The 27,053-nt window shown below is 39.8% G+C and overlaps 1 protein-coding gene and 1 pseudogene across 2 annotated transcripts in view; one reads left to right on the top strand and one right to left on the bottom strand.

Moving 5' to 3' along the window:
* Positions 1–1,115: 1,115 nt before the first annotated feature.
* LOC308414853 (small ribosomal subunit protein uS3-like) lies at positions 1,116–8,339 on the bottom strand (annotated as a pseudogene). Its single transcript has 2 exons — positions 8,322–8,339; positions 1,116–1,817 (listed from the first exon to the last, which is right to left on the bottom strand). The product of its transcript is annotated as a small ribosomal subunit protein uS3-like (transcript).
* Positions 8,340–11,959: 3,620 nt separating this feature from the next.
* PHEX (phosphate regulating endopeptidase X-linked) overlaps positions 11,960–27,053 on the top strand; it is a gene marked incomplete at both ends in the record, with an annotated part of 233,764 nt that continues 218,670 nt past the window's right edge. The window contains 3 exons of the mRNA XM_080909936.1: positions 11,960–12,077; positions 16,498–16,566; positions 22,888–23,049. Of these exons, the coding sequence (XP_080766062.1) occupies positions 11,960–12,077; positions 16,498–16,566; positions 22,888–23,049 (349 nt within the window). The remainder of the gene's footprint in view (positions 12,078–16,497; positions 16,567–22,887; positions 23,050–27,053) is intronic.

Here is a 27,053-nt window from a genome sequence, read left to right on the forward strand (position 1 = left end):
AACATCTAAGGAAGTGCTCAACATCCTTAGCCAACAGGGAAATGTAAATCAAAACAACCCTGAGATTCCACCTCGTACCAGTCAGATTGGCCAAGAGCCAAAACTCAGATGACAGCAGATGCTGGCGAGGATGTGGAGAAAGAGGAACACTTCTCCACTGCTGGTGGGGTTGTAAACTGATACAACCACTCTGGAAATTAGTCTGGCGGTTCCTCAGAAAAATGGACATAGTACTACCTGAAGACCCACTTATTCCACTTCTGGGCATTTACCCCAGAGTTGCTCCAACATACAACAAAGACACATGCACCTCAATGTTCATTGCAGCTCTATTTCTAATAGCCAGAAGCTGGAAAGAACCCAGATGTCCTTCAGTAGATGAATGGATACAAAAATTGTGTTACATTTACACAATGGAGTACTACTCAGCTATAAGAAAAAAATGACCTTATGAAATTCTTAAGAAAATGGATGCATCTAGAGAATATAATCCTGAGTGAGATAATCCAGTCACAAAAGAACAGACATAATATGCAGTCACTGATAATGGGATACTAACCCCAGAAATCTCTGAACACCCCAGAAACAACCCACAGACTGTGTGAAGATCAAGAATAAAAGAAAAAAAATATATTTTAATTAAAATAGAACTGTATCACATCCCCCTTTCCTCCCTACAGCCCCTCCCAGTTTCTCTCCTATCTCCTCAAATTAATAACCTCTCTTCCTATATTATCGTTACATATATACATACGTGTATGTATATGTACCCATAAATACTTAATTACAACCTTATAAAAATGTATTTGTATACTTTTATACAAAAATGCTTAAAAATCTGTACATTTATCTTTGTTTTTTAAAATAAAGTTAAAAAAAAAAAAGAGTTCTGACTGCTCTTTCAGAGGTCCTGAGTTCAATTCCCAGGAACCACGTGGTAGCTCACCACCATCTGTAATGAGATCCGATGCCCTCTTCTGGTCTGTCCGAAGATAGCAACTGTGTACTCTCATACATTAAATGAATAAATAAATATTTTTTTTCTTTGTTCAAGATTTTATTAATCGTCTTTACAAGGCAAGATCCAGCCTCCTGATGCAGCTGCCAAGACCCTGTTAGGATGTAGGCACTGGCTGGGGCATGTCGGGTGGCTCTGGCTTCCCACCCTTCTGTTCTGAGATGGGGGTGGTGGGCAAGATTTCATCTTTAGGTTCCACAGTGCTCACGTGATCAGGCAGAGGCTTCTTGTGACCAGTCTTACCACCTGGGTCCCAGGGCAGCATGATCGTCACTCTGATGCCCAGCACACCCTGACTGAGGAGCACATGGCACACAGCAGTGCCAGCAGAGTAGTTAACAGGATGTCTACTGTGAATCATCAGACCATCCACAAACTTCATGGACATGGCCCTCTGTCCTTGGAGCTTCCCAGACACCACAACCTCGCAGCCCTTGGCCCCACTCTCCATAACGAACCTAAGCACACCATAGCAGACCCCTTGAACCGCAAGTCCTCCTAGGAGTTTGTAGCGCAGAGACTCTGCTTGGGCAATGGCACACAGACCTCTTGTGGCCACCTTTTCTGCATAAAGCTCTGCACTGCCTTCAGGAAAGCCAATCCGCTTCTGGACAACTGCAGTCAACTCTCTGATCCGACGACCCTTCTCCCCAAGAACGTTCTGAGTTCAGGTGGCTAAAATAATGATTTCTGTTCTGGTTGGTGTAACTCGGACTTCAACTTCAGCCAGCTCTCGAGTGAGAAACTCATTCAGTTTAGCTTTGAAGAGGCCATCAGCTATGAACTTCTTCTTGGAAACCTGTGTGCCACTGAAAGGCCTTTTTTTTTTTTTTTTTTTTTTTTTTTTTTTTTTTAAGCTGGGTGTTTGAGACAGCCCAGTGATAAAAAATCGTTGTGACCAGGCATGGTGGTACACGTATAATTCTATCACTTAGGAGACAGGAGGATTCTAAGAAATTTGGGGCCATCTTGGTCAATATGTTTGAGGTCAATGTATGGAATGAGACTCTAAAAACAAGCAAGCAGACCATGAAAACAAAAATCAGCCAACTATTCTGCATCAAAGTTGTGGTTCTGAAACATCCTTTTCCCAACATTCCTCTCCACTGTCATCATTTCCTCTTCATTCTGCCTTCCCTTTCTTCTTCCCTTATCCAGGTTTGCACTGAATGCTAATTTAAACTTTTTTTTTCTCTGTGTGCACGGTGTAAAGACAGCGTGCTGGAGTTGTGTTTCTTCCGCCATGTGGATCCCAGGGGTTGAACTCAGCTCATCAGGTTTGGTTATTTTACCTGCTGAGCCACCTTGCTATTTTTTGTACTGAATACTTCTCATATGCATAGATAGTTCTGAATAAAAATAAAAAATGAACAATGGGAAACATTTACAAGTATATTTCTAGGTGATAAGATATCAAAGATTAGGCACAGCAATTATACCAGTCACACTCTCAACGACTATGTTTAACCATTCATTTTATAGTGACCTTGGATAGAAATTATCACTGTCTACCTTTGTCATTTTGGGGCTGTCTTAGGGTTTCTATTCCTGCACAAATATCATGACCAAGAAGCAAGTTGTGGAGGAAAAGGTTTATTGAGCTTACACTTCCACATTGCTGTTCATTACCAGAGGAAGTCAGGACTGGAACCCAAGCAGGTCAGGAAGCAGGAGCTGATGCAGAGGCCATGGAGGGACGTTACTTACTGGCTTGCCTCCCCTGGCTTGCTCAGCTTTCTTTCTTATAGAACCCAGGTCTACCAGCCCAGGGATGGCTCCACCCACAATGAGCTGGGCCCTCCCCCCTTGATCACCTTGAGAAATGCCTTACAGCTGGATCTCATGGAGGCATTTCCTCAACTGAGGCTCCTTTCTCTATGATAACTCCAGCTTGTGTCAAGTTGACACACAAAACCAGCTAGTATGGGGCCTGTGAGTGACTAGGTGATTTCACTAAGGTCACACAACACTAAGTAACAGTTCTATAAACCAACCAGTTTGCCTCCAGGTGCCATGTCCTTCACTCAGGCCATCATTGTGCTATTCTGCCTGGCAGCATAGACACATACATCCCCATGAACGGAGCAGGTAGGAATTTCAAGAAAGAAAAGGGAAGGACAGTCATGAGTATTCAGCCGTGAATGCAGAAACCACTCTCGGTATTTCAGACAGTAGATTTAAGGTTGACTTGGTTACAGAGGTAATGGGAAAGTAGAAGAGATGCACTTACCTAGAACATAAAGACTGCTAATGTTAAGGCTGAGGTAGCAAAATAAGAGAGGGAATGTGACCCAGACTCTGGGGCGCTTGTATATGATATCACTGCTTCAGAGTTGAGCTCCAGATACCAGAGTCTCTGTGGCTGCTGGAGTCAGACTTCTCTGCTGTGTCACATTTGCAGCAGCAACTACTGCTGCCTTTGTAGGTGTTTTGTTCCTACTTACTTTCTAAATCCCTGGATAAAGTCAGGAACAGGAAAGAAAAATGAAACCTGGTTTTTGTATTCTTGTTTTCTCTTCTTTCATCAAACCCCTACTGATAGACTCTGCCAGAGATATAGCTGGCAGGGGTATCTGGAAAATGTAGGTTTGTCAGCTGTTATCTGGAAAACGTCCACTGAGAATACTACAAAGACAGAGTGGGTTCCAAGCCAAAGTATAACCTTCATGGAGCCGATTTTTGTTACTTTCCTATTGATGTGATAAGATACCTTGACCAAGGAACTTGTAGAACAAAGAATTCATCTGAGCATTCCAATTTTAGAGGGTGAAAGTTCATGACCATTATGACCCAGAACATGGCAGCAGGCATGAGGCTGAAGCAGTAACTGAGAGCTTACATTTTCATCCACAAGCTCTTAACCACTCAGCCATTTCTCCAGCCCTGTAATTGGGGACACTTTTATAAATGACTTTATTGGATGTATTTATTTACATTTAAATGTTATCCCCTTTCCTTGATTCCCCTTCACATCCCCTAGTCCATCCTCACCCCACCCCCTTCTGCTTCCCCACCCTGACATTCCCCTACACTAGGACATTGAGCCTTGACAGGACCAAGAGCCTTTCCTCCCACTGATGCCCAACAAGGTCATCTTCTGCTACATGTGCAGCTGGAGCCAAGAGTCCATCCATGTGTACTCTTTGGATAGTGGTTTAGTTCCTGGGAGCTCTGGTTGGTTGGTATTGTTGTTCTTAAGGGGTTGCTAACCCCTTCAGCTCCTTTAATTCTTTCTTTATCTCCTCCATTAAGGACTTGGGACACTTTCTACTAAGAGACTATTACAATACTTTCTAAGTGTGACAATGGGAAGAAAAATAGCCTGGGAAGATCTTTCTAAGTAAAACCGAGTTGATTCTTTAAACATGAGTCTGAGTTTCCTGAGGAACTAGTTTTCCAGGCAAAAGAGGATTTTTTTCCTTAAAGGACAAAAGCCATAGCTGGTCGACTACTATTTAAGCATGTGGAGAGGCTTAGAATTGCTGATGTGTAGGTTGTAAACTGAGTCATCCACATGTGAGCCCAGAGCATGTGCAAAGATTTTGATACTGTCCTAAGTGCTGACAGCAGCCAACCATTGAAAAATATCACTTACCACAAAAAGCCTATTTGAAGCAGGGAGGCAGTGGTACAAGCCTTTAGCCCCAGCACTCAGGAGACAGGGACAGGTGGATTGCTGAGTTTGATGCAGCCTTCTCTACAGAGTAAATTCCAGGACAACCAGGGCTACACAGAGAAACACTGTCTTGAAAACCAACCAACCAACCAACCAACCAACCAACCAACCAACCAACCAACAAACCAACCAACCAACCAACCAAACAAACAAGTCTATTTGAATTTTGACTCAGGACTATAACTCATTTGGTTGCTACCTGTTTGGCTACAGCTGTTGTTAACCATTGAGACGCCTCCTTCCAAGATCTGGCTCCTATAGCCTGATGCATGCCAGTTACTCTGTGACCCTCCAGGTCCAGCAACTGAGCAGTGATGCCAAGTACAGTGGGGCCACTGAAATTGGACCTAGTACTTTGGAATGTTCATCAGCTTTCCAAAATGTAAAGAAAAATTCCTCCAACAATATACTTAAGAGAATTACTTGTTTTAGTTCACAGTTCCAGGAATTTTTGCCCATGATCAATTGACTCTGACACTTTAAGCCTCTGACGAGGCGGTAGTGGATGATGAAATTATCTCATGTCTAGGATGCTAAAAAGAGGGAGAGAAAAGCATCAATAACCCCAGTCCTATTCCAGGGATTACACCAAGGGTTGGGGGAAAATACTCTAGGCCGTACCTCTTAAAAGGTTCTGCCTCCTCCCCAAAGTGCTATAGACTAGGAGCCAAGCCTTCAGCACATGGTGCTTTGGGGGACACTTACCCTAAAACATAACACCTGGTCTCTGGCATGCACACTGGCTGTTAAACATTTTGAGTGTCAACGCTGCTTTTACAACACCAGATTAGTGTTTAGCTTTGTTGGTTCTTCAGCTCACTTTATTGCACCTTAAAAAGAATTATGGCTGTTCTAAGCCAGTGGTTTCCAAAATGTGGTCTCAAGACCAGCAGCAACATCATTATCTGGAAAGTGGTTAGAAATGCAAATATAAGTTCATCCTCTACTGAATCAGAAACTCCAAGGCTAGAACCAAGTGGTGTGTGTTTTGACGAGTCCTCTCCAACTTGAGATCAATTCATCATAGTTTCTTGTTTTCATAAACATCTAAATATATGGCCCTTGAACAATTAACTCTTATTAACTGAAGTTGAAAGAAATCAGTCTTCTTTAGGTTAGTGGTGTGAGGTTTTAAGGTTGGCTTGCTCAGTCTGAAGATGCAGTACATAGTGCTAACTGGATGAAAGGTTGGCTAAATTTTTAAAAAGCACTGTGTAGTGGGATGTATTGGAAATGGTACGTGTTGAGATCTGCATCTGTTTTACACACACACCACACACACCACACACACACACACACACACACACATACACACACACACACACACACACACACACACATGCACGCACATTAAAGTTTCTGTAATTTATGATGCTTCATATTTTGAAATGGTCCAGAGCGCTAGAAGGTCTATATTTTCCACAGAAAGCAGATTTACAGAAATAATAAAAGATTTCCCTGGCCTTTGATAGACAAACCAATGACTCATAAACTCGTATCTGTATCTTTTCCTCTGTGAAGTTAGCACAGTTAGGTATACTGCTTTGATGTCCTTGGTCACCCAGTGCACTGGACACTAGTGCACTATACATTGTTCCTGTTGACCAGAGCCTGCTGGAATTATTTGCACTACTTGCTCTGAAGCCTATTGAACTCTTTCCCTTCCCCCATGCTCCTGGTTTCCCCTCCCCTCTTCTGAAAACTAGCTAACCTGGTCCACTTCCACTTGTCTCTGTGGTATGATATGACCCCCCCCCTTGGAAACTAATAAACTTCTTTCAAAGATGGCCTCTGTGTTTGTTGTCTAACCATATTCTAAGAGGAGAAGACCCAAGTGCATATTAGACAGAGTTGAGTCTCGATTAGGTACTGTCATTTACCCATCATCTTACTTTAGTTATCCCCAGCCAGCTTTAGCAGCTTTACCTAGAGAATGTGGCAGAACAGACAACATAATATATGTAGAGTGAATGAGACCTGAAATGTACAGTTGTATGTCTAAGGTGCTAAGCAAATCAAGGAATCAAGTAGAACACATGAGATGTGAATGAGGAAGAGGTAACACTGGGATGGGAAGGCTTAAGCAGTGCAGTGCAGGGGAAATGAGGAGAATAGGGCATACAAGGGACACCATCAACCAAAATGAAAATCGTAGAGAGATTCATAGGATATCTGATACTTTGTAAGCTATTTAAAATGTAACAGGAAAAATCACAGAGTGAAAAAAATACCCCCTTGGCTCAAACATGACCAAGTACAGCACACGAATTAAATAGATGTTCGGATTTATATATCCCTCCTAATGCTCAATTAGCAACAGCAACACAGCAGGAGCTATTTCCTGCATTGCTCTTTATATTCTCCAACCGAAAATATCCCCTTCCCCCTCCACATTAAATGAAGGCTGCTGTCCCCATTAAGGGACTGGAGTCTGATAATTAGTCTTGTAAACAAGAGAATTAAAGGGAGCATAGTTTATCCCTTCACTACAGCTCAAGTGTCACTTTGACACGCTATGCCTACCTTTGCTAATTACCTGATAAGCAAACTTATCAGGCAAGAGGGGAGAGAGCTAGAATTTGGAATTTGAAACCATGTTGGCCTTCAGACAAATGTGGTCCTGTGACCTTCAGCAAATCACTTAATGGTTCCAAACTTCAATTTCTTTATCTGTAAAAGGGAGATAAGAATATCTAACTAGGAAAGATGTTCCAAGAAAGCAGTGTAAAGTAAGTAATGTATCTCATTAGCGAGAGGCATGGAATTTGAACTTGGCTAGTCCGAAGCCAACAAACAACGAGGTCTCAGCACAGCCCCTAGGTGGCGCTTTCACGCATCAGTTTTCCTGTCCAGCTTCTTTTTGAATCATTTCCTTCTTTCTCACTGAAATTAATTAACACATGAGATTTTATAATTTGAAATCAAAGACTCCTGCACATGTACAATCACTGGATGTACTTCTGTCTAGCACAAAGACAGGTTTCAGCTTAGCAACCCAGTCACTGAGCTCAGCTGCTTGGATTTTGTCATCTCAGGAGAAATCTCTCTCTCTCTGTGTGTGTGTGTCTGTCTCTGTGTCTCTCTCTGTGTCTCTGTCTCTATCTCTGCCTCTCTGTCTCCTTCCCCCTCCCCCTTAGCTGATTCTCTTGATTCTACTCCCCGAGTGCTGGGATTACACTCAGGCTGCTGCCATCATGCATGGCTGAGAAAATCTCACTTGTACATCCTTCAGAGCAAGTGGGCAATGTTCAAGTAAGTCCGACCTCAAGGCAGGCCTTGGCTTATTTAGAAACCTTCCTTTATGTCACTGTTTCTCAACCTGACCTTTTTCCAAACCTCTATCATCAGAAATATTTGCGTTATGACTCACAGCAGTAACAAAATTATAATAATGTTATGATCAGGGGTCACCACAGCATGAAGAACTCTATTAATGGGTCTCAGCATTAGGGAGGTCGAGGACCACAGATTTATGGTATCAAGCTTCTAATTCTCTCAGGTCCTCATTTTGGAATTCTTGAGAAATCTTACTCAGATTCTGCCTAGGACACTGCCATTCTGGCTAGGCGTGTGTGCTCTAGAGAGGGTTTTGTGCTGAAGTTGCCAAAGGTTTTAATATTTTCATACCTGAGTCCAGTTGACCATTCTTAAATTTCTAGTTTTCCTTCGTGTTTTTTTCTTTTCATGAGTTTTTGCACATGGCCAGGAGCCTGAGAAAGTGTTGGGAGACTTCTTTTGATTTGCTAATTGATTCCACTTAAGACTCAACCTGGTTTGGAATGTTTTTATTTGAAACAAGTGCATGTATACCCTGCTATCAACAAATTTACCCTGTAGAAATTGCCACTTAACTCATTTTCGCAGCTCTGGAGAAGTAGTCTTTTTGGACAATCCCCTCCCTGGCGATAATCACTTTTCATTGTCCAGCACACAGGATAGTATTCTATAGTCTCATTATTGTAGTTTCAGATAAAGATCCATTTTTCAATTTCTTTGACACAATGATTTCTGTTCCAAGAGCATAGATTGGAGCAATTTTGAGTTGCAGGTCAGCACGGGTTTTGTATATCATTTGAAGAGGAAGAGTTTCTTTCTTTCTTTCTTTCTTTCTTTCTTTCTTTCTTTCTTTCTTTCTTTCTTTCTTTCTTTCTTTTGTTCTTTCCTTCTTTCCTTCTTTCTTCCTTTCTTCCTTCCTTCCTCCCTTCCTTCCTTCCGTCTTTCTTTCTTTCTTTCTTTTTCTTTCTTTCTTTTTTTCTTTCTTGTCTCCAGTGGGCCTGAGAGTAAAACATTCTAAGCTTCACAGACAAAAATGTCTGGTACAGAACTATAGAACTTTGACCATGTAGCATGAAAGTGATTCAACAAAACTATTAACAGAAACAGAATAGAAATAGACCAGATTGGGCTAATGTGTACTTCCTTTTACAGCCCTCTTCCTTGGCCTTTTGTGAGCACTCATTATTCAGCTGTACCTTAAACTTATTTATTTTGGCCTAAGGTATTTTGTCATTCTAATTTGTTTTTAAGTGCCTTTATTTTCAGTACAAGATAATCACTGTCTCCCAAAAGGCTGAAAAATTAATGCAGAAAATGACACATAATGAAGAATGCACCTTATAAGGAATGATCCACCCACACCCTGTCCTCCATCAATCCCACCCACTCTCAAATGTTCCTTAAATTTCTGTGGTGAGTAAAAGGAGCCTTCATTACATTACATTATATTCAGCAAACTATTTTTAACACCCTGAGAGCTGTGTTTTTACTTCCATAGAGTTATTTTCATGAATCAAGTGCATTCTTTTCTACACATGTCTAAGTTTGGAATGGAAAGTATCAAGTTTTCTATTACTATCATTGGAAGTGTGTTTAGTCTTTTGGTTTTCTTTTTTCTTTTTTCTTTTTACTCAGGTGTTAAACGTTCAGGAATGAAGTCCTGTCTGCAAATGATAGGTGGGTGGGACTTCAAAGGGACTCCCAAATTTCTCTCACTTCTGCGGATTCAGTCTAAGGTGCCTACTCCAACTGGTAACCCACAGTCACCATCCCAAACCAGTCAGGACTCACTCTCGAGGTACCGGGAGAGAGAGTGGGGAAGAGAATGTAAGAGGTAGGAAGTGATTCCCCATGTCATCCTTGAGTGGATTTTCTCTCTCCTGTGCACAGGGCCCATTGTCACCTGCTGATATGTAGTATGTCACAATGATCCTAGCACTACTGTGCCACCTGAGGTAATGCTTTCATGTTGGAGTTACAAATGCATTTGCTGTCATATATATTTGTTTGATGTGAGATTATACCCCAAAGCACTCTGTCCACTTGAAGTACTATTATCAGTAGAGTATTTAGAAGTCCCGCCCCCTTCTAAAGAAGTGGTTTCTGAAGCTGCTTTTTAACTCAGGATAACTTGGTCATTTTTAACTTGGGCCATTTTCCTTGCTTTCTTTTTCTTTTTCACTGTGTTATGCGAGGAGCTGTTGTTGGAGCTGTAGTACTGAAAATTACAGATCCTGTTCTTGGACCCAAGAAGCTCACACTCTTAAGGTGCGTAATGAAACCAGGAACAAACCTTAGGAAAAATCCACCAGCAATGAAATAATATTGATAGCCAATGGGTGCAGAAGGGCTTCATTATGCTATGATGTTGCTAGCTCGCTGAAGGATTATATATCTGCCTGAGTTTGGAGTGAAATTAAACAAGCAGAAAGTATGGTTAAGATAAGTTAGGGAATATTTTGATGTTGTTGTTTTAGAGAAGGCTTCTCTGTGTAAGAGCCCTGACTGTCATGGAATCCACTCTGCAGACCAGGCTGGCCTTGAACTCAGGGATCTGCCAGCTTCTGCCTCCCAAGTGCTGGGATGAAAAGCGTGCCCCATCAACTCCCAGCCAGAATAAAATTTTAAACCTGGGAAAATCCCATGCTGTGGGATTAAGGGCTGACTGAGCAGTCATGTACCTCCTTTATTGACACCTGTTAGGTCTGGTGTCACCACCAATGCTCTATGCGCAGATTTTGTTTTTCTGGTTTACATAGGCTCCTGAATCATCCTCCATTCTCCCACCATCTTACGACTTCTGGCTGGATAGGCACAGGTGAGCAGCACGTCACTGTGCTATAAGTTAGTAATAGCTGCATCATTAAGGAATAAACGTCCAAATCCTTTCAATACTATTGAAATGCCAATTGCCCTTCCTCAGGAACAAAGCAGCTTTTCCTAATTTAAATTTGATGGTAATCAAAGTGAGTGATTAATCGATCTTTCTAGTGGAACCAAGTAAGTCTGAATTAATTTTCAGGAAGCTGCTGAAACAACAATCTTATGGAAAAACAAAAACGTACTAAGCAGAGGCTACCTGGGAGGAGCTAGAGAACAAAATACATGGGTGCTGTGCTCATCAAAACACACAGGGGAAAAGACTTTTCACTATATCGTTTGTGGTTGATAATAAGCTTAATTCATATACTTAACTGTCGTTTGTACAATTCTAAGCATCACAAAGATACTTTTCTTCTTCCTTAAAAAAAAAAAGGTTCCAGTCCAAACCATCAGCCTCTGTAGGTTGTCTTAATTGCTACTTTGCACTGCAGAGGACGATGACTGATTTCTGGCACATGCTATCATACACAACGTTCCTAAAATAAAATGCTCCAGGATATCCCAGGAACTCTTAGAAGGCTTTAAAAGGGGACTAACACACTGAAAGAGGAACTTTTGACAGTGACAGTTCAGACAAAGAGAATGACTGTCACGGCAGAAATCTGTAACTAATTGAGATCCTGAAGTAGATTCGGACTGTCCCCGTCACCTAACGTATCATGCTTAGGGGAAGGTTAAGAATCCACTTTTGATAAAGACATTTTTTTTCCTCCCCAAGTGACTATATGTTTAAATAGCTAAAACATCTGTGCAGCAACCTAGTAAAACTTGTATACTCGGAATGCTTGAGCAAAAGCCTGCCAAACAATCGCTTGAGAGGGACTTTGCTGAGGGAGAACACCGAGATAAAGCAACTGCTGTTTGTTTTGTCTAGTCAAGGGAGAGCCAAGGCAACCAATATTTTGAGTTTCTTTTATTTCATTTGTGAAGGATTATTTGAGAAAGGGTGTCAAGGGAAAGTTTCCTGACAGGAATTTTTAAAGCTTTCTATTAGCAGCAAGCAAGACGAGCAAGAGAGTCTTGAATGTCAAACGCCTGACAAACTCTTGAGACCAGCCACCAAACCACGAAAAGTGACTTTCTGAGTCTTCTCTCCGACCCTTCTGATGGAAGCGGAAACAGGGAACACCATGGAGACTGGAAAGGGGACCAACCGAGGCATTCGGATTGCCCTGGCCCTGTTTATTAGTGGCACCCTGGTTCTGGGCACACTGCTCTTTCTAGGTAAGTGAAGCTCCAGAGGCCAGGGGACTGAACTGGGCATCAGTGGAGACTCTTTCTAATTCTTTATTTTAGAAACCCTTGTCATAATTAAGGTGGTTTGCTTATGTTAAAAAATAAAGATGTACCCCAGTTTCAATTAGCTATGTCAATGAAAAAGGAGGCTTTTCTTTAACATTAAATATATAGTTCAGGATGCAAACCGGATTAGAAAGTGGTTTGGAATGGCTGGTAGATTTGGTTGCACTGAGGAAAAAAAAACTATGTATTTATTACATTTCACAAATTGAATGTTTATGAATTCATAGTTATATTTTGCTTGCATTCGTTTTGGGGGGAACAACCATACTAGAATTTCTTTTTGCTTGACTTTTGTTCACGTTCAGTTGAATAAGTTCCAAAGTGCAATTCTCAAAAGATAAATCAGTCCTTAAATGGGATTCTTTGAGTCTTTTTAAATCCAGTGATTTGGATGGATGCAAAATAGTTAACTTCACCTTTCTAATAGATTTAAAAATGAATGTGAAGGAAAGCAGAGCTTTTTCTTTTCAGATTTGAAAAGCACTGTGATTCAATTATTGTAATAACTCTTGTGAGAATGATGTTCTCAGAGAGAATGTGGAGACAAAAGCATATTCCTAGGGGGAAACGAAAGATGAAATCTGTTAGAAAGAGACAGGGGTGCCCAAAAGTTTAGATTTTCCAAACCTCTGGCTATTTTCCTTTGTAACAGTTTTCGTGTGTAACTCATAGTATTTCATTGGCTTGAAGGTCACCTAGAAACAAGCCCTATACTTAAAAGATTCTAGGTGTACGTTGAAATGCAGCAGGCCTGGAAACATTCTTTGGCATATGTGGGATGCAGGAGGTCATGTTTATTTTGGCAGGAGAAAACCAGTAATTAACTTTTAAAAGAGTTAGGCTTGTGTGGTTGAGAACCCTTCTAAAAAGAGCAAACCACCTTTTCATGTTTTCTGTGGCTAAAGACTTAGGAAACTGGATCAGTATATCACTTTCTGGTGAAGCTAGACTTCCCACTCCTGTGACTGAATCTGTGGTTCTTGAAAATTGTTGTGAGGTTTCTCCAAAGTTGGCTTTAGATGATCAACTTACTGAAATTTAAATGTGGAGGAGAAATGTTATGGGCATGCCAGGGAACTACATATGATGTGGGAAGGGCCTGAGAGGTTAGGCTCACAAATACTCCCAAATCCAAGTGCTCATCATGTAAGTCAACATATGTCCTCTTGATGTTAATAGCATTTTGCAACCCCTTTCAATTCTGCTTTTATGATCATTACACTGGGAGACCATAGCATTCTACAAGATGTCAGTGAAAGCAAATTTTTTTTTTTTTTTTGTGAGAAAATTATTTGCTGACGCAAGCACTAATTTTTTTTTTTTTAAAGGTAGAGTTCACTAAAACAAGCATTGCTATTATAAAGAGGCCTGATCTAAGGAAAAGAAGAGGAAGTAGGGGGAGGGACACTGTGAATGGGGGCTGGGAGGGGCAGTGATTGGGATGAAAAAAGAAGGTAACTTCCCAGTAGGTCTAGTAACCTGGCTCTCCCCTTGAATCTTCTGGAGGAGGACTAATGATGATTGACAATAAATAGGACCAGAAAATGGTCTCGCCTCATTCTATTTTTGCTACTCCATTATCTGCATCACTTGAAAGCTTGAGCTCCACTCCTAGGTCTACTGACTCACAGTCTGCATTTTCACAAGACGTGAGATGGAGGATTCAATAGCATGTGCAGGATTAGGAAACACTGCTTCAGAGCACATCTATCTGAGGGCCCACACTCAGGAATATCTGTCTGTCTGTCTGTTTGTCTATGGACAGACAATCACTATGTATCCCTGTCAAGCCTAGGACTCTCTAGATAGATTAGGTTGACCTTGAATTTACTGGAATATTTCTCCCTCTGCCTCTCAAATGCTAAGATTCTATGCCTATTACCATATATACCTTTATATTTTTGTAAACTATTTCAGAACTACTCTTTACTGTCTGCCTCAGACACTCCCACTCTGCATCTAGCTTGCTAAATGGCTGCAAAACGATGTTCTTCATGACAATATTCTAGTTAGCATCTTCCCTTGAAGATGCTTCCTGGTTGACTTTGCAGTGTATGCACTGCCTGTCCAAGTTCAATCATATGTCTGCAACGTCTAGAATCCTCCCTTACCTCTCCCTTTTCTTTCTCTTTTATAGAAAAAATGGTTGCCAGTGGTCTGATGTGGATCTGAGAACCTAGAGATTTAAAAATATCGAGTATAACAATATAGCCATAACCAATTTTTTCAAGTGTTCTTTTCTTCTTCCCTTCTCCTTTCCCCCTAAAATCTGTTTCTCAGATGCAGGGGCCTGCAAGCATTTCCTGTCGAGGACAGATGATGGTAAATAGTTTTGGCTTCACTGCCTCACATTCCTTGTTTCAGGGCTCTGTTTCATTGTAGCACTCACGTGTCCACAGAAAAAGTGAGCACAAATGGGAGCCAGGAAGATCTGATTTCTGGATTCTGAAGTTTCAGTTCCATACACTTTTTATATTATGAGATATTATTCTCCACTGAATTCCCCTCCCCCAGCTATTAAAAATATCAAAACCTTTCACAGAAATAGAAGCAGGCAGTGGTCTCAATTTGTTTTGTGGGTTCCAGTCTCTACTTGGGTGACAATGACCCCAGTTTTGTGGGTTTTATTTCTCTTGCTTTTTGTTAAGATTTTTCTGTCTTGGTGATGGATACCTTCCTTATACACATTGTCAGATAAATGGACTGTTATTAGTTCAAAATTTTTATACATCTATGTTAATAATTATTTCTTTTTAAGGAAAGAAATAAGGCTAGTTTTGTAAAACTTTGAGACAACTTATCATGTAGTCCAGGCTGGCTTGGAAGTTACAATGTAGCAAAGTTTGCCCTCAAACTGCTGATTATCCTGCCTCTTTCCTCAAAGGTTTGAAAAAGTATAACTTTTTTTTTTCATTTTATGAGGTTTAAAAATAAAGCTATTATCAATTGTAATAAAATTATTATTATTTATACTAACATTTATGTTTCCATCATAAAAATACATCATTGAAGTATACTTGGGAAACATGTAAAAATGACTACAACGAAGAGCTCACCGCACTTCCACTACTGAGGTACATTGAAATGTCCCACACTGGTCTTTATGCTGTCTATGTATTTTTACTTATTTTTCCCTTGCAAAAAAAAATCAAAACACTCCTTTTATGTTATAAAACTTCTTTTGAAAATGGGCCTGAGTAGTTCTGTAGGCAGGTTTCTTGAATCTATAATGTAACATAGATAAAAAGGCAGTTTGGAGGAGGGGGAGAGAGAAAGAACAAAGACAAAGCAGGCTCCTCTTAGGATGTGGGTTCATAAATAATAAGTCATGCCAGGCTGGTAGGTGATCTTCAGGTCTGCATCTCGAGCAGAAACCAAGGCTTCCAGACTGCATTTGTCAGTCCCCATGGTTCATTTCTTCATGGTCATATCTTCAAAGATTCCTTGTTTTACTCACAAAGCCCAGCAATAATGAATGCCTTATAACTTCTCCAACTACAGAGACAAAACATGTATTTTTCAAAAAGGCTTTAATTTTAGGCTCACATTTGCTAATGCTCAGATCCTAACGGAAGTTCAAAGCCAGTGCATTCCTTTTTGCTTTTGAAAAAAGCACTCCTGTCTAACCTGTGCCTGCATCCTATATACTTTCAAAGACAGGTATGAATGTGGTACACAAAATCTTAACTTACTTAAAATATTATGAGTTTTTTTAAAGCATTTATTTTGTGACTGTATTGCATAGTTCTCAAGCATGAACTTTGTTAAAGACACTGTCATGTCAAAGAACTGAAAATTTCTGATAGGTGATATTACCACCAGCTGAAAGTATTGCTGAAAACTGTTTCAATTGTACAAAAAGGTGTGTGTGTGTGTGTGTGTGTGTGTGTTTGTGTATCTCCAAGATACACTCTGCTTAGTTTGTGAGAGTCTCTGGGTTCAATCTCTGTCAACCAAATCCAAGGCACACAAGATGGCCATTCCCCACCTCCAGAATTTCTGAACCCAGAGATCTGGAGTAAAAATCAACTTTCTAGTAAGCTTCTAGGTGCTGCTGTGGCCCTGGTGAGTAGAATTCTCAACATGGCTCCAGTTTTACCCACTCAATTCACTCCTCCTCCACACAAGAGGAATGAATTTCAGAATAACCATGAATCTTAACAAGGCTGTTTACATATTTATCAAAGCAGTTCCTTGGTTTTGAGCCAACTTGGTTTTTGACTGTCATGCCAATATTGAGAAGTATGAACTGATAGCAAATGTCTTGCATATGTGCCCAAACATATTTTACTTGGTGGTGGTCTGCTATAAATCAATCATTTATTTTGGTCTTTTTTTTCAGTGAGTCAAGGTCTCCTAAGTTTCCAAGCTAAAGAGGAGTACTGCCTGAAGCCAGAATGCATAGAAGCTGGTAAGTCTGTATTCAACCCCGTGTCAAGTTATAATTTTGGTACCTTGGGAATGGAAGAGAAAACAGGTAGTATTTTTAGTATTCTGTTTGCTTGAGGTTGACCAAATACAAAATATAATTTTGAAGACATTTCAAGTTTACTTTCAAGGTTTGGTGTGATGTAGTGGAGCTTAGCTTTCCTGTTTTCTTTGCAGAAGCCAAGCTGTTCAATATTTCAACCCTCATGATAAGGAACTCAAAAAAGGGCTAGGAAAGCAGTGTCCTCCTTTAAAATACAGAGACCAGAGACTGTGAGCTTCTTATGGCCCCACCGGGGCCAGATTCCTCTTTATCTTAAGCCGACTTTGCATATCTTTCTGGGTCAGTGGTCATAGCCTGTTTGATTCTAGGCAGAGACCCTGTGGAAATCTATGCCTCTGCTGGAATCTTCTTGGGTCTTTCTGTTCTGTTATGCAAGTTGGACTTCTTTGGAGGTGACATTGACCATGTATCTGTGAGGACAGTAAGGCCTTGGTTGTGGCACGGTTATTAAATCCTGCTTACATCTCCATAATTCAGTTGGAGCCTAGATTTGAAGATGCTAAATCCCTGTCTCTACCAACCTCCATTCTTCAAGTGGGCAGGACCCAAGGGAATTTTCAAAAGATGAAGTCATAAGGTAATTAAACATGGGCTTTTCTCTTGACTGTAAGAGAAGAGATTAATGAGTGAAAACACCAAATATTTGTTATTTGTATCAGGGGTTTATACATCCAAGAACTAGGTAGGAGGAGAAAACACCACACACACACAGACACACAGACACACAGACACACAGCACATACACAAAGGGGGCTGGGGATGTAGCTCAATTGGTAAAATAATTGCCTATCATTCATAAGCTCAGAGTTCAAATGGCACACATATTGGTCATGGTGATGCATAGCTGTAATCCCATTATTATGGGGTAGAGGTAGGAGGATCAAGAGTTTAAGAGCAGATTGCAGAGGCATGGAAAGACCCCGTCTTGCTGTAGAGAACTTAACTTTGGGGAGAAAGAAAATCAGAAAGGAGGATACAACTACTAGGCCAGGTAAGAGAGGATGTTGGCTTGAATTTGAGATGAAGATTGCAGATTTAGGAACAGAGAAGCTTGCTGAAAGCATTATGGACATGGTGGGGTTAAGATGGATTATGGAGAGACCCATGGTTCCAGTTGCATATGCAGCAGAGAATAGCATTGTCTGGCATCAATGGGAGTTGAAGCCCTTAGTCCAGTGAAGGCTCGTTTTCCCAGTGTATGGGAATGCCAAGGCACTGAAGTGGAAGAGGGTGGTTGGGAGAGGGAGAACCTTCATGGAAGCAAGGGGAGAGGTAGGGACAATGGGAGTGGGGGTAAAGGGGATAACATTTGAAATGTAAATACAGAGAATATCCAATTTAAAAAAAGATGTATTATGGAAAAGGGCAGGAGTTTAGGGTGATGCTCATATGTCAGTCAGTGACGTTATTTGAGATGGGGGAGACTTAGGTGAAAGAATTTGTAAATTTATGATTGTGGTGGTACACACCTTTAATCTCAGCACTCAGGAGGCAGACACGTGGATTGCTGTGAGTTCGAGGCCAGCCTGGTTTACATAGCAAGTCCCAGGACATCCAGGGCTACATAATGAGACCATGTCTCTCTCACGCATACAGAAGCCAACCTCTGTCTTAGACTATCAGTTTATGCTTCTCAGTATTAACATAATTCAAAATCAACAAAAACAGTTGGCTCAAAACCAAGAAATCACTTTGAAAACTATGTAAACAACCTTTAGTATGTAAAGAACCTTGTCCTGGTTGTTTTGAACTTCATTCCTCCCATATTGGGAGGAGTGGGTTGAATGGATAAAATTGGAACTGTAATCATGAGAGTCTGGTCACCAGGGCCACAGCAGCACCTCTGGATTGTTATATTAAGTCTCCCTTTTGCCCCATTCTTGAGTGATTAACATTTTTCAACCAAACAATGTGCTGGATGACTCTCACTTGCCATTTCCTAAAATCTTGTAAGAACCCTATGAAGTTCATATAGATACGAGAATGTACGATTCTCAAGGCAAACTTTTTTATTGTTACATCGTGAATTTGGGGCAGAATTAGCCTTCAAGTTTGCATCTGGCCCTTCCCCTTCCTTTTCTTTGTGCCAAACCAAGTACCTGTGTAAAAGCTTTCCATCTTTTTTTTTTTTTTTTTTTTTTTTTTTTTCTTCATGACACTAGAGTCACTCAAGGATCTAGTGGATAGACAGACAGACAACCCTTTATGCTTCTTAGTATTGTCCCTAGAAAGGTCATGTTTTCCCCTTTGGGATATTGTGGAATTTTCATGCCCTTTTTTTTCTGTTTCAAACTTGAGGAGTTAGTAACTGGAGAGACTATTTCATGGAGTAAGGCGAGAGACCAGATTTTACCATCAGATGACAGGTTGTAAATTTCATGTCACTTGGTACTTTAGCTGTGGTAGAATTCTTTCATGTGTGAGAAATTAAAATAGTCAAGGCTTAACTGTTCAGTTTTATTTTAGACAAATTTAGGCATGGAAGGCCACTTCATGAATTTTGTTTATTACACATCATAATAGCGCCAGAATTAAAATGGGCAGAGTGATGTTTTGTGATGTCACCTTCTGCCACCTGGTGCAGTTTGCCTTGCTGTCCTGTTTTTAATTTTCACATTAAGAAATGGCTTTCTGATGTTAGGAAAAATGTTGATTTTTTTCTGTTTCTATAGTGTAAGCTCACCAAGGCCTCAGCCTTCCTAACGCAGTATGAGCCTCTGCACACTCAGGGACTTGTAGAACAGTGAGTGAGTACACACGGCGTGACAATTGAAGCCAACCCTGGATTTATGCAAGAGCTTGGAAGTTTTTTCCAGGAATGGAAATGCCTGATAAACTTGTGTTTCTTTTCTGAGTAAGGGGCAGTGATTTCTTAGGTCCTTCCTTTCCACAACTTTTTCTTGTCTCCATGATCTGTTGTTCTAACTCCTCTTGGACAGCAAACACTGCAGAGAAAGAGTACAGAGAATGGGTTGGCTAATGACAATGTGGAAGTGTAGGCAGGCCAATGGGTTTGGAACATAATCTAGATACTTAATCACATGATCTGTGTTATGTTCATGACTATCTTGAGCTACAGTCTCATCACCTGTGAAATGGGACTAGATTTTTGAACTTTCGTGAGTTGTGAGAATCAAAGAAAATAAAAACAGCAATAGTACCCCTGCATCAAAACTCCCAACCCCTGAAAACAATGTAATCTCTAATTCATAATATCACACCTGATCTCAGTTTCTTTCACAAAACTGGCTCCATTAGCAAAAGTAACTAATGTAAAGCTATGTAAGACATTCTTTATTCCATTTATGAGAGTATGCATTTATTTTCCTCTAGGAATACTAATGTGCTTGCTTGAGTGGTACCAATTCAACCATTATTGAACTGTTAGATCACCTCTGGCTATACATGCTGTATTTCTTTTCCAAAATTTGAAAATCTGTAAGCTCTGGAAATATGGCATTAATTTTTAGATGACTGCTTATGGAATTTTATTATAAAATGCTTAAATGTATGTGGATAGTTCTGAGTCTAAATAACTATGTTTATACAAACTCGGTTGAGATAATGTCTTTATCAGAAGGCCTGTGGGCAAGCCTGTGGGGGCATTTTCTTGATTAAGGAATAATGTGGGAGGCTCCAGACCCCTTGTATGCAGTACTACATCCGGGAAGGTTTAAAAAGGGTGGATGAATATGAACCTGAAGAACAAGTTAGTAAGCAGTATGCCTCCTTGGTATCTGCTTTAGTTCCTTCCTTGGCTCTTTCTCATGACAGACTGTGTAACTTGTAAACCAAATAAAGACTTTCTACTGAAAGGTGCTTTTGTTCATGGTGTTTTACTGCAACAATAGAAACCTAAGACAATTATTTAGCTCTTGCATAGTGTTGCTGTCATTTGAAACCAAGCAACCTAACTCTAGAGTTAGTTAAAAAAAAAAAGCTTTATTGCTCAAAAGAGTTTAGCATATAGTTCCAGGTACAGAGAAAATATATATAATGTGAGTGATTTGATTATTACATAGAAATATTAATATGTAAGTCTATATAAAACTCTCATTTGAGCCCCGATTGAAACTAACACCTCTGAGGGTATGCGAGGAGGAATGCTTTCCTCTATACCGTATAGACTAGTGGGATCCCGTCCCAAAATTAACCTTGTGAGATTAATTGAGAGGTTGGCAGTTTGTGTTTTCACTCATAATCAAATTTCTTTTTATTAAAACAAGATTCTCAGTTTTTGTCATGGAGCTGAAGAGGGGAACAGAATTCTGGTGTCTGGACAAGTATGGTCTCTTGCAATTTAAAGTCACAGCTTCCCATAGAAAGGGCAACAGCCTTGCTTCTAACTGTGAATGGGGGATGATGAGTTGCAAGGCAGAGGGAAGATTTTTTTCCCTCTACGGGCTCCTTTCCAAATTCAGTTTTCCATCAAGGCTGAGGTCAGAGCTGAGTTTGCAGTTTTCTTCAGTACCTGTGAGAATACCCAAGGAGATAGAGAAGAGGCATTTACGAGTTGGGGGTAGGGAAAGTTAGGGAAGGAAGCCAGAAAGCAATGAGCTTATGTGAGTCAAAGTGCGTGTGAGGGCTCCCCTGTGTGACTATAAATATTGTGTGGGACTGGAACTTGTGTGATCCGTGTCCTTGAGGTGTTATGAGGTGCTATATAGCAGATACCATCTGTGGCTACACAGACTGACTATACATATAAGACAGAGTAAGATTTTTGTGTGCCCTAGCACTTTTGAATATTAAATTATAATGATAAAATAGTATCAGTAAGTAAAAAGTGTAGTTAGCAACAATGAATTAAGTCCTGAAAAAAAGGAAAAAAAAATTAAACCAAATTGAAATTTATCATACTTCTGAGTCAAGTTTTTTTCTCCTTGTCTATTTTAAAGATAGTTGTTGAAAATGGAGAGGGCATGGTGGCTCATGCCTGTCATCTTAGCACTAAGCAGGTAGAGGCAGGAGAATTGTCATGCGTTAGAGGCCAGCCTAGTTTACACATTGAGTTCTAGGCCAGCTAGGATTAAATAATGTCCCAGATACAAGTTAGGGTGTTTGTACATTCATTTCAAAGCCCCCCCCCTGCTGCTTCCAATTCTTAAATGGCTCTTTTTCCATCTCCTTGGGTTTCCTCACAGGCACAGAGAAATACTGCAGTTGTTTGCCTTTTCCATAAGAAGTAGAGAAATATCTAATTTTATTTTTTCACCTGGAGAAATTGCTCACATAACCCAAACATACATCTGTAAATTTATGTAAATTGTACAGGGGTGGGAGGTTCATTGTAATTTAGTTGATAACTCATTGGATGTTATGAAATCTGAGCTATGAAAATTGAACAGAGTGTCATTTTTCCAATGTCATTAAAAATCAGTTGGTGCCCTTTTTTGCAGCTAGCAATCATGTTGCAGCTGGAAGATGGTTGGAGGTGGGTGTTAGGGATATTGGAACCTTCTCTTTTTCTCATTTTGTAATAATTATTTTTAAACTCATAGATACAGCCAAGTGAAGTGGCTAATACCTGTAATACTAGAACTTGGAAGGCTGAGGCAGGAAGATGGCTAATGAGGTTGAGGCCAGCCAGGGTTTGAGTATGAAATTGTATTTCCTCAACATGGCCTCTTATTCTCTAGGAGACATCTTCCAAGGATGGTTCCAAGGTTCCATTTGAAGGGAGCCAGCAGAGAGGGTACCAGGCTTCTTCTTCTTCTTCTTTTTTTTTTTCAAAAAATATTATTGGATATTCTATGTATTTACATTTCAAATGTTATCCCCTTTCCCTTGGACAAATCACTTATGTTGATCAAATAAAGTGAGAAAGCGAGCCCAGTATCACTTGAAAATGGACAAATGGGCTTTGTTTTTCCATAGGAAGCATAGCCAAGTTTTCAGGGGAACACGTGGGATGGAAGAAAAGCCAGCAATGGATCACATATTTCATTTATATTCTTGTTGTACAATCCAAAGACGTTAGGGACAATCTGAAAAAAATAGTAACAGTAATTTCACCCACCATTCTCCCACACACTTGACATTCTCCTGTATGCTTTGAAGACTGTCATTTTCATATAGTGAAGCTCATCCAGGGAGACATTTAAGGAGAAATGGTGAAGCCAAGATTTTGAAAATGGTCGATCTGAAATGTTTTGTTGAATTTGGAAGAGAACAGTGCACAACATCTAGTGCTTGTCATTAGTAGCCCTTAATCCTGTGATTTTTTTTTCTTTTAAATAGCTGCTGCCATCATGAGCAAAGTAAATCTTTCTGTGGATCCTTGTGAGAATTTTTTCCGGTTTGCTTGTGATGGCTGGATAAGCAATAACCCAATTCCTGAAGATATGCCAAGCTATGGGGTTTATCCTTGGCTGAGACACAATGTTGACCTCAAGCTGAAGGGTAAGTTTCTACGAAAGTTTGGTAGTACTCTTTCCAGAATAATATTTGACAAGAACAATAGTGCTGTGTTTGAATTTGGACTACACACTTTTAAAACTAAGCTAAATTTATTTCTAAAATTTGTTTTAGTAGAAGATGGTTTTCTGAATATCAGTTTCCCTAAGTTTTTTAACACAAGCCTGTTGTAGGTTGTTGGTTTTTTGCTTGATAATACAATGGTAAATTCTATTGTAGAATAAATAGCACTTGCTAGAGTTTGGAAGCACAAATAGTTAATGACTGGTTTGCCACATCAAGAAACTTACTTGTCTCTTCTGTTCAATATAAGCTTCACGTTTTTATTGTCTCTGGGTTTTTATGGCTTACAGAATGTATTTAACACCTCATCGCCTTTTGACATCATTTTGAGAACTCTGGATGACCCATGGTTTTCATACTGGCCCTGTTAACATCCGAAGTTTTAGGACACTCACCTTTTTCCCATGACCTTAGGAGCAATGACAAACTCACACACACATTTTCACATGTGCATATACACATTTTCATTTCTGCTTGTGTACCCTTGCCAAAAGTTGGAAATATTTGTTGCTGAACAAGACTGTATTTACATTGAGGCTAATTTTTATGTTAACCGGTTTAAGTAAGCATTTTCAGGAGGAAAGTAGGAATATTTCAAAACTAGATAAGGGAATTGTGTTTAGAAGATAAAAATAATATTTTTCCCTCTTCTTTGACAACTGTGAAGTATATCTTGTAACTTCCATTCAGTAACACAAAGAATTTTGGAGAAGTGAGAAGAATTATATATTTTTTCCCATGTCTATTTTTCCAAAGTTTTAAGTTAATGGATATTAAACATATACTGACTTATATATTATACATAATGTGAAATCATTGGCCAAATAATTAGAGACCTATTTTAACTGTGAGGAAAATATATCTTAGCAAATAGATATAAATCATATAAGTTTACAATTTTTGTTAGGAGGCTAAAATTTAGTCTTGACAAATTATGAATGAGAATTTTTAGAATGTTAAGGGTTTCCTCTAACCTGACAGATAAGATTTCTGTGTTGCAAAGCCATAAATAATGCCTTGAGCAGTGAATTTGTAGACTAATACTTATTTTTCTGTAAGATTTTAAAAAATTATTTCTTTCTTATATGTACATGGGTGTTTTGTCTGCATGTATGTATGTACACCACATGCTTTCTTGGTGTCTGTAGAGGTCAGAAGAAAGCATTTAATTCCCTAGAACTTCAGATAAGGATTCTTGTGGGCCACCATGTGGGTACTGGGAATTAAACCCTGGTTCTCTTCAAGCATAAGAAGTATTCTTAATCACCACTCATCTCTCCGGCTCCTCTCTGTGAGATATTACTTTATTCTGGTTCTTCATCTATCATCATTGGCCATTTTCTATCTTCCTTCTCTGTTTTTTCTTCTTCTTCTTCATATAGTATTGTTTGTTTTTTTGTTTTTTTTTTCAATTGGTTATATTTTATTTACATTTTGAATGCTATCTTCTTTCCAGAATCTCTCCTCTGCCCCTATATCCTCCATCTCATCACTCCTCCCCCTGCTTCTGTGAGGGTGTTCACCCACCCACCCCACCCACACCTCCCCACCCTGACATTCCCCCTATACTGCAGCTTCAAGCCTTGGCAGGACCAAGGGCTTCTCCCCCCACTGATGGCCAACAAGGCCATCCTCTGCTACATGTGCAGGTGGAGCCATGGGTCCCTCCATGTGTACTATTTGAATAGTGGTTTAGTCCCTGGGAGCTCTGGCTAATATTGTTGTTCTTATGGGGTTGCAAATCCCTTCAACTCCTTCAATTCTTTCTCTAACTCCTCTATTAAGGACCTGGTTCTCAGTTCTGTGGTTGGCTGTGAGCATCCGCCTCTGTGTTTGTCATGCTCTGTCAGAGCCTCTCAGGAGACAGCTGTATCAGGCTCCTGTCAGTGTGCATTTCTTGTCATCAGCAGTATTGTCTGGGTTTGGTGGCTGTATATGGGCTGGATCCCCAAGTGGGGCCATCTCTGGATGGCCTTTACTTCCATTTCTGCTCTAAGTTTTGTCTCTGTATTTCCTCCTATGAGTATTTTTGTTCCCCTTCTAAGAAGGCCTGAAGCATCCACACTTTGGTCTTCCTTTTTCTTGAGCTTCATGTGGTCTGTGAATCGTATCTTAATATCCACTTATCAATAAGTGCATGCCATGGGTGTATTTTTGTGATTGTTTTGCCTTACTGAGGGTGATATTTTTTAGATCCATCCAGTTGCCTAAGAATTTCATGAACTCATTATTTTTAATAGCTAAGTAGTGATCCATTGTGTAAATGAACCACAATTTCTGTATCCATTCCTCTGCTGAAGGACATCTGGGTTATTTCTAACTTCTGCCTATTATAAATAAGGCTGCTATGAACATTGTGGAACATGTGTCCTTGTTATATGTTAGAGCATCTTTTGGGTCTATGCCCAAGAGTGATATAGGTGGGTCCTCAGGTAGTACTATGTCCAATTTTCTGAGGAACTGCCTTCTCTGGCCTTTTTTTTTTCTTGGCAGAAAGATGGGTGTATACATATATGCATATGTTCATACCTGCAGGACTTCCATTGAATAAGAAAAGTATGAGAACTCTTGATCATTTTCTTTTTTATGTTAGTTATAACAAAAGATCCACAGCATTAGGTTATGAAGTGGTTATAATAATTTAAAGAACTTTGCTGTGGTGTCTTAATGTAAAAATTATAATCTGTGTTGATATGATTTGTTTGAGGCGAATACTGTCTATAAACTCCATCAGAATTCATAGAAATCAATGAGCATAGCATAATTACTATGCTCATTTACCTTAAAAACTGAAAAATTTGATTTTTTTCCTCATGCATATGTGGGTGTGTGCTTACGTGTTTGCATGTGCATGGATACAAGTGTGTGTGTGTGGGGGGCAAGATTGGTGACAATGGGAATCTTACTTGGTTGTTTGCCACCTTATTCATTGAGGTACACTCTTTCAATTGAATGCAGAGCTTGCCAGTATGCTAGCCTGGATAGCTCGTTTGATATAGTGAGGATCCTCTCTTCCACCTTCGAAGAGCCAGAATTACAGGAAAACAGCCACACTCCCTGGGTACTTATGTGAAATCTGAGCATTTGAACCCCCCTGTTCTTATGATGGTTTGTCACATGCTTCTATTTAGCTGAATTTAAAAAAATCTAGAAAGTTGCTTTTAATTCTACCTTTAGACACAAATCAATCCATATGCAAAACTTCTAGTGCATACTTATATTTAAAGAAAATACCTGATATTATGCATGTAAGTAGAACTTGTTTTTAACAAACAAGTTACGGATGACATGGATAGATAACATAGTAGTAGCAAATAGCTTTGTGTGCACATTTCTACGCCCTTATCTAACTGTATCCTTAGAGTAAATCCTCACAAATGAAATTGTTGGATTGATAACAAAAGCAACCTTTGTTATAGTTATACTAGATCTGATTAGACTTGTCATATATTTTAGGTAGCTTCTATGAAACTGTTTTAGAGTTTTAATCATAAAGTTAAGGCAGGTTTATGTATTTTCCTCCCTCCCTCACTGCTTTTCTCTTAGTTAGAATCTCCAGAATAGTGTTAAGTAAAAGCAGCAATAACAGGTATACATTTTATTCATTTCTACCTTGATTAGTAATGGATATAGTTTGTATCCCCTGACATGTGTGAATATTTCTCATTATTCTAGTATTCCTTATTATTTACTGGTATACAAGGGAAGTGCCATCTGTGTCACCTTGGGACAATGACTGAATTCTTTTTAGCTCAGTTTTCTCATCTTTAAAATGGCATAAAAGCACCAGCATAGAGGACTTAGTAAGGACTGAAAGGGTGATTGATAGACATTATCCACGTCAGCTCCGGGCACATAGCAAGCTCTCCACAAATATTTGTGTTTTGCATCTCTGCTTTATTTCAAAGGCAGTGTAAGGTTCATGA

The sequence above is a fragment of the Micromys minutus genome, assembly GCF_963924665.1.
Source record: "Micromys minutus genome assembly, chromosome: X".
In the NCBI taxonomy this organism is placed as follows: domain Eukaryota; kingdom Metazoa; phylum Chordata; class Mammalia; order Rodentia; family Muridae; genus Micromys; species Micromys minutus.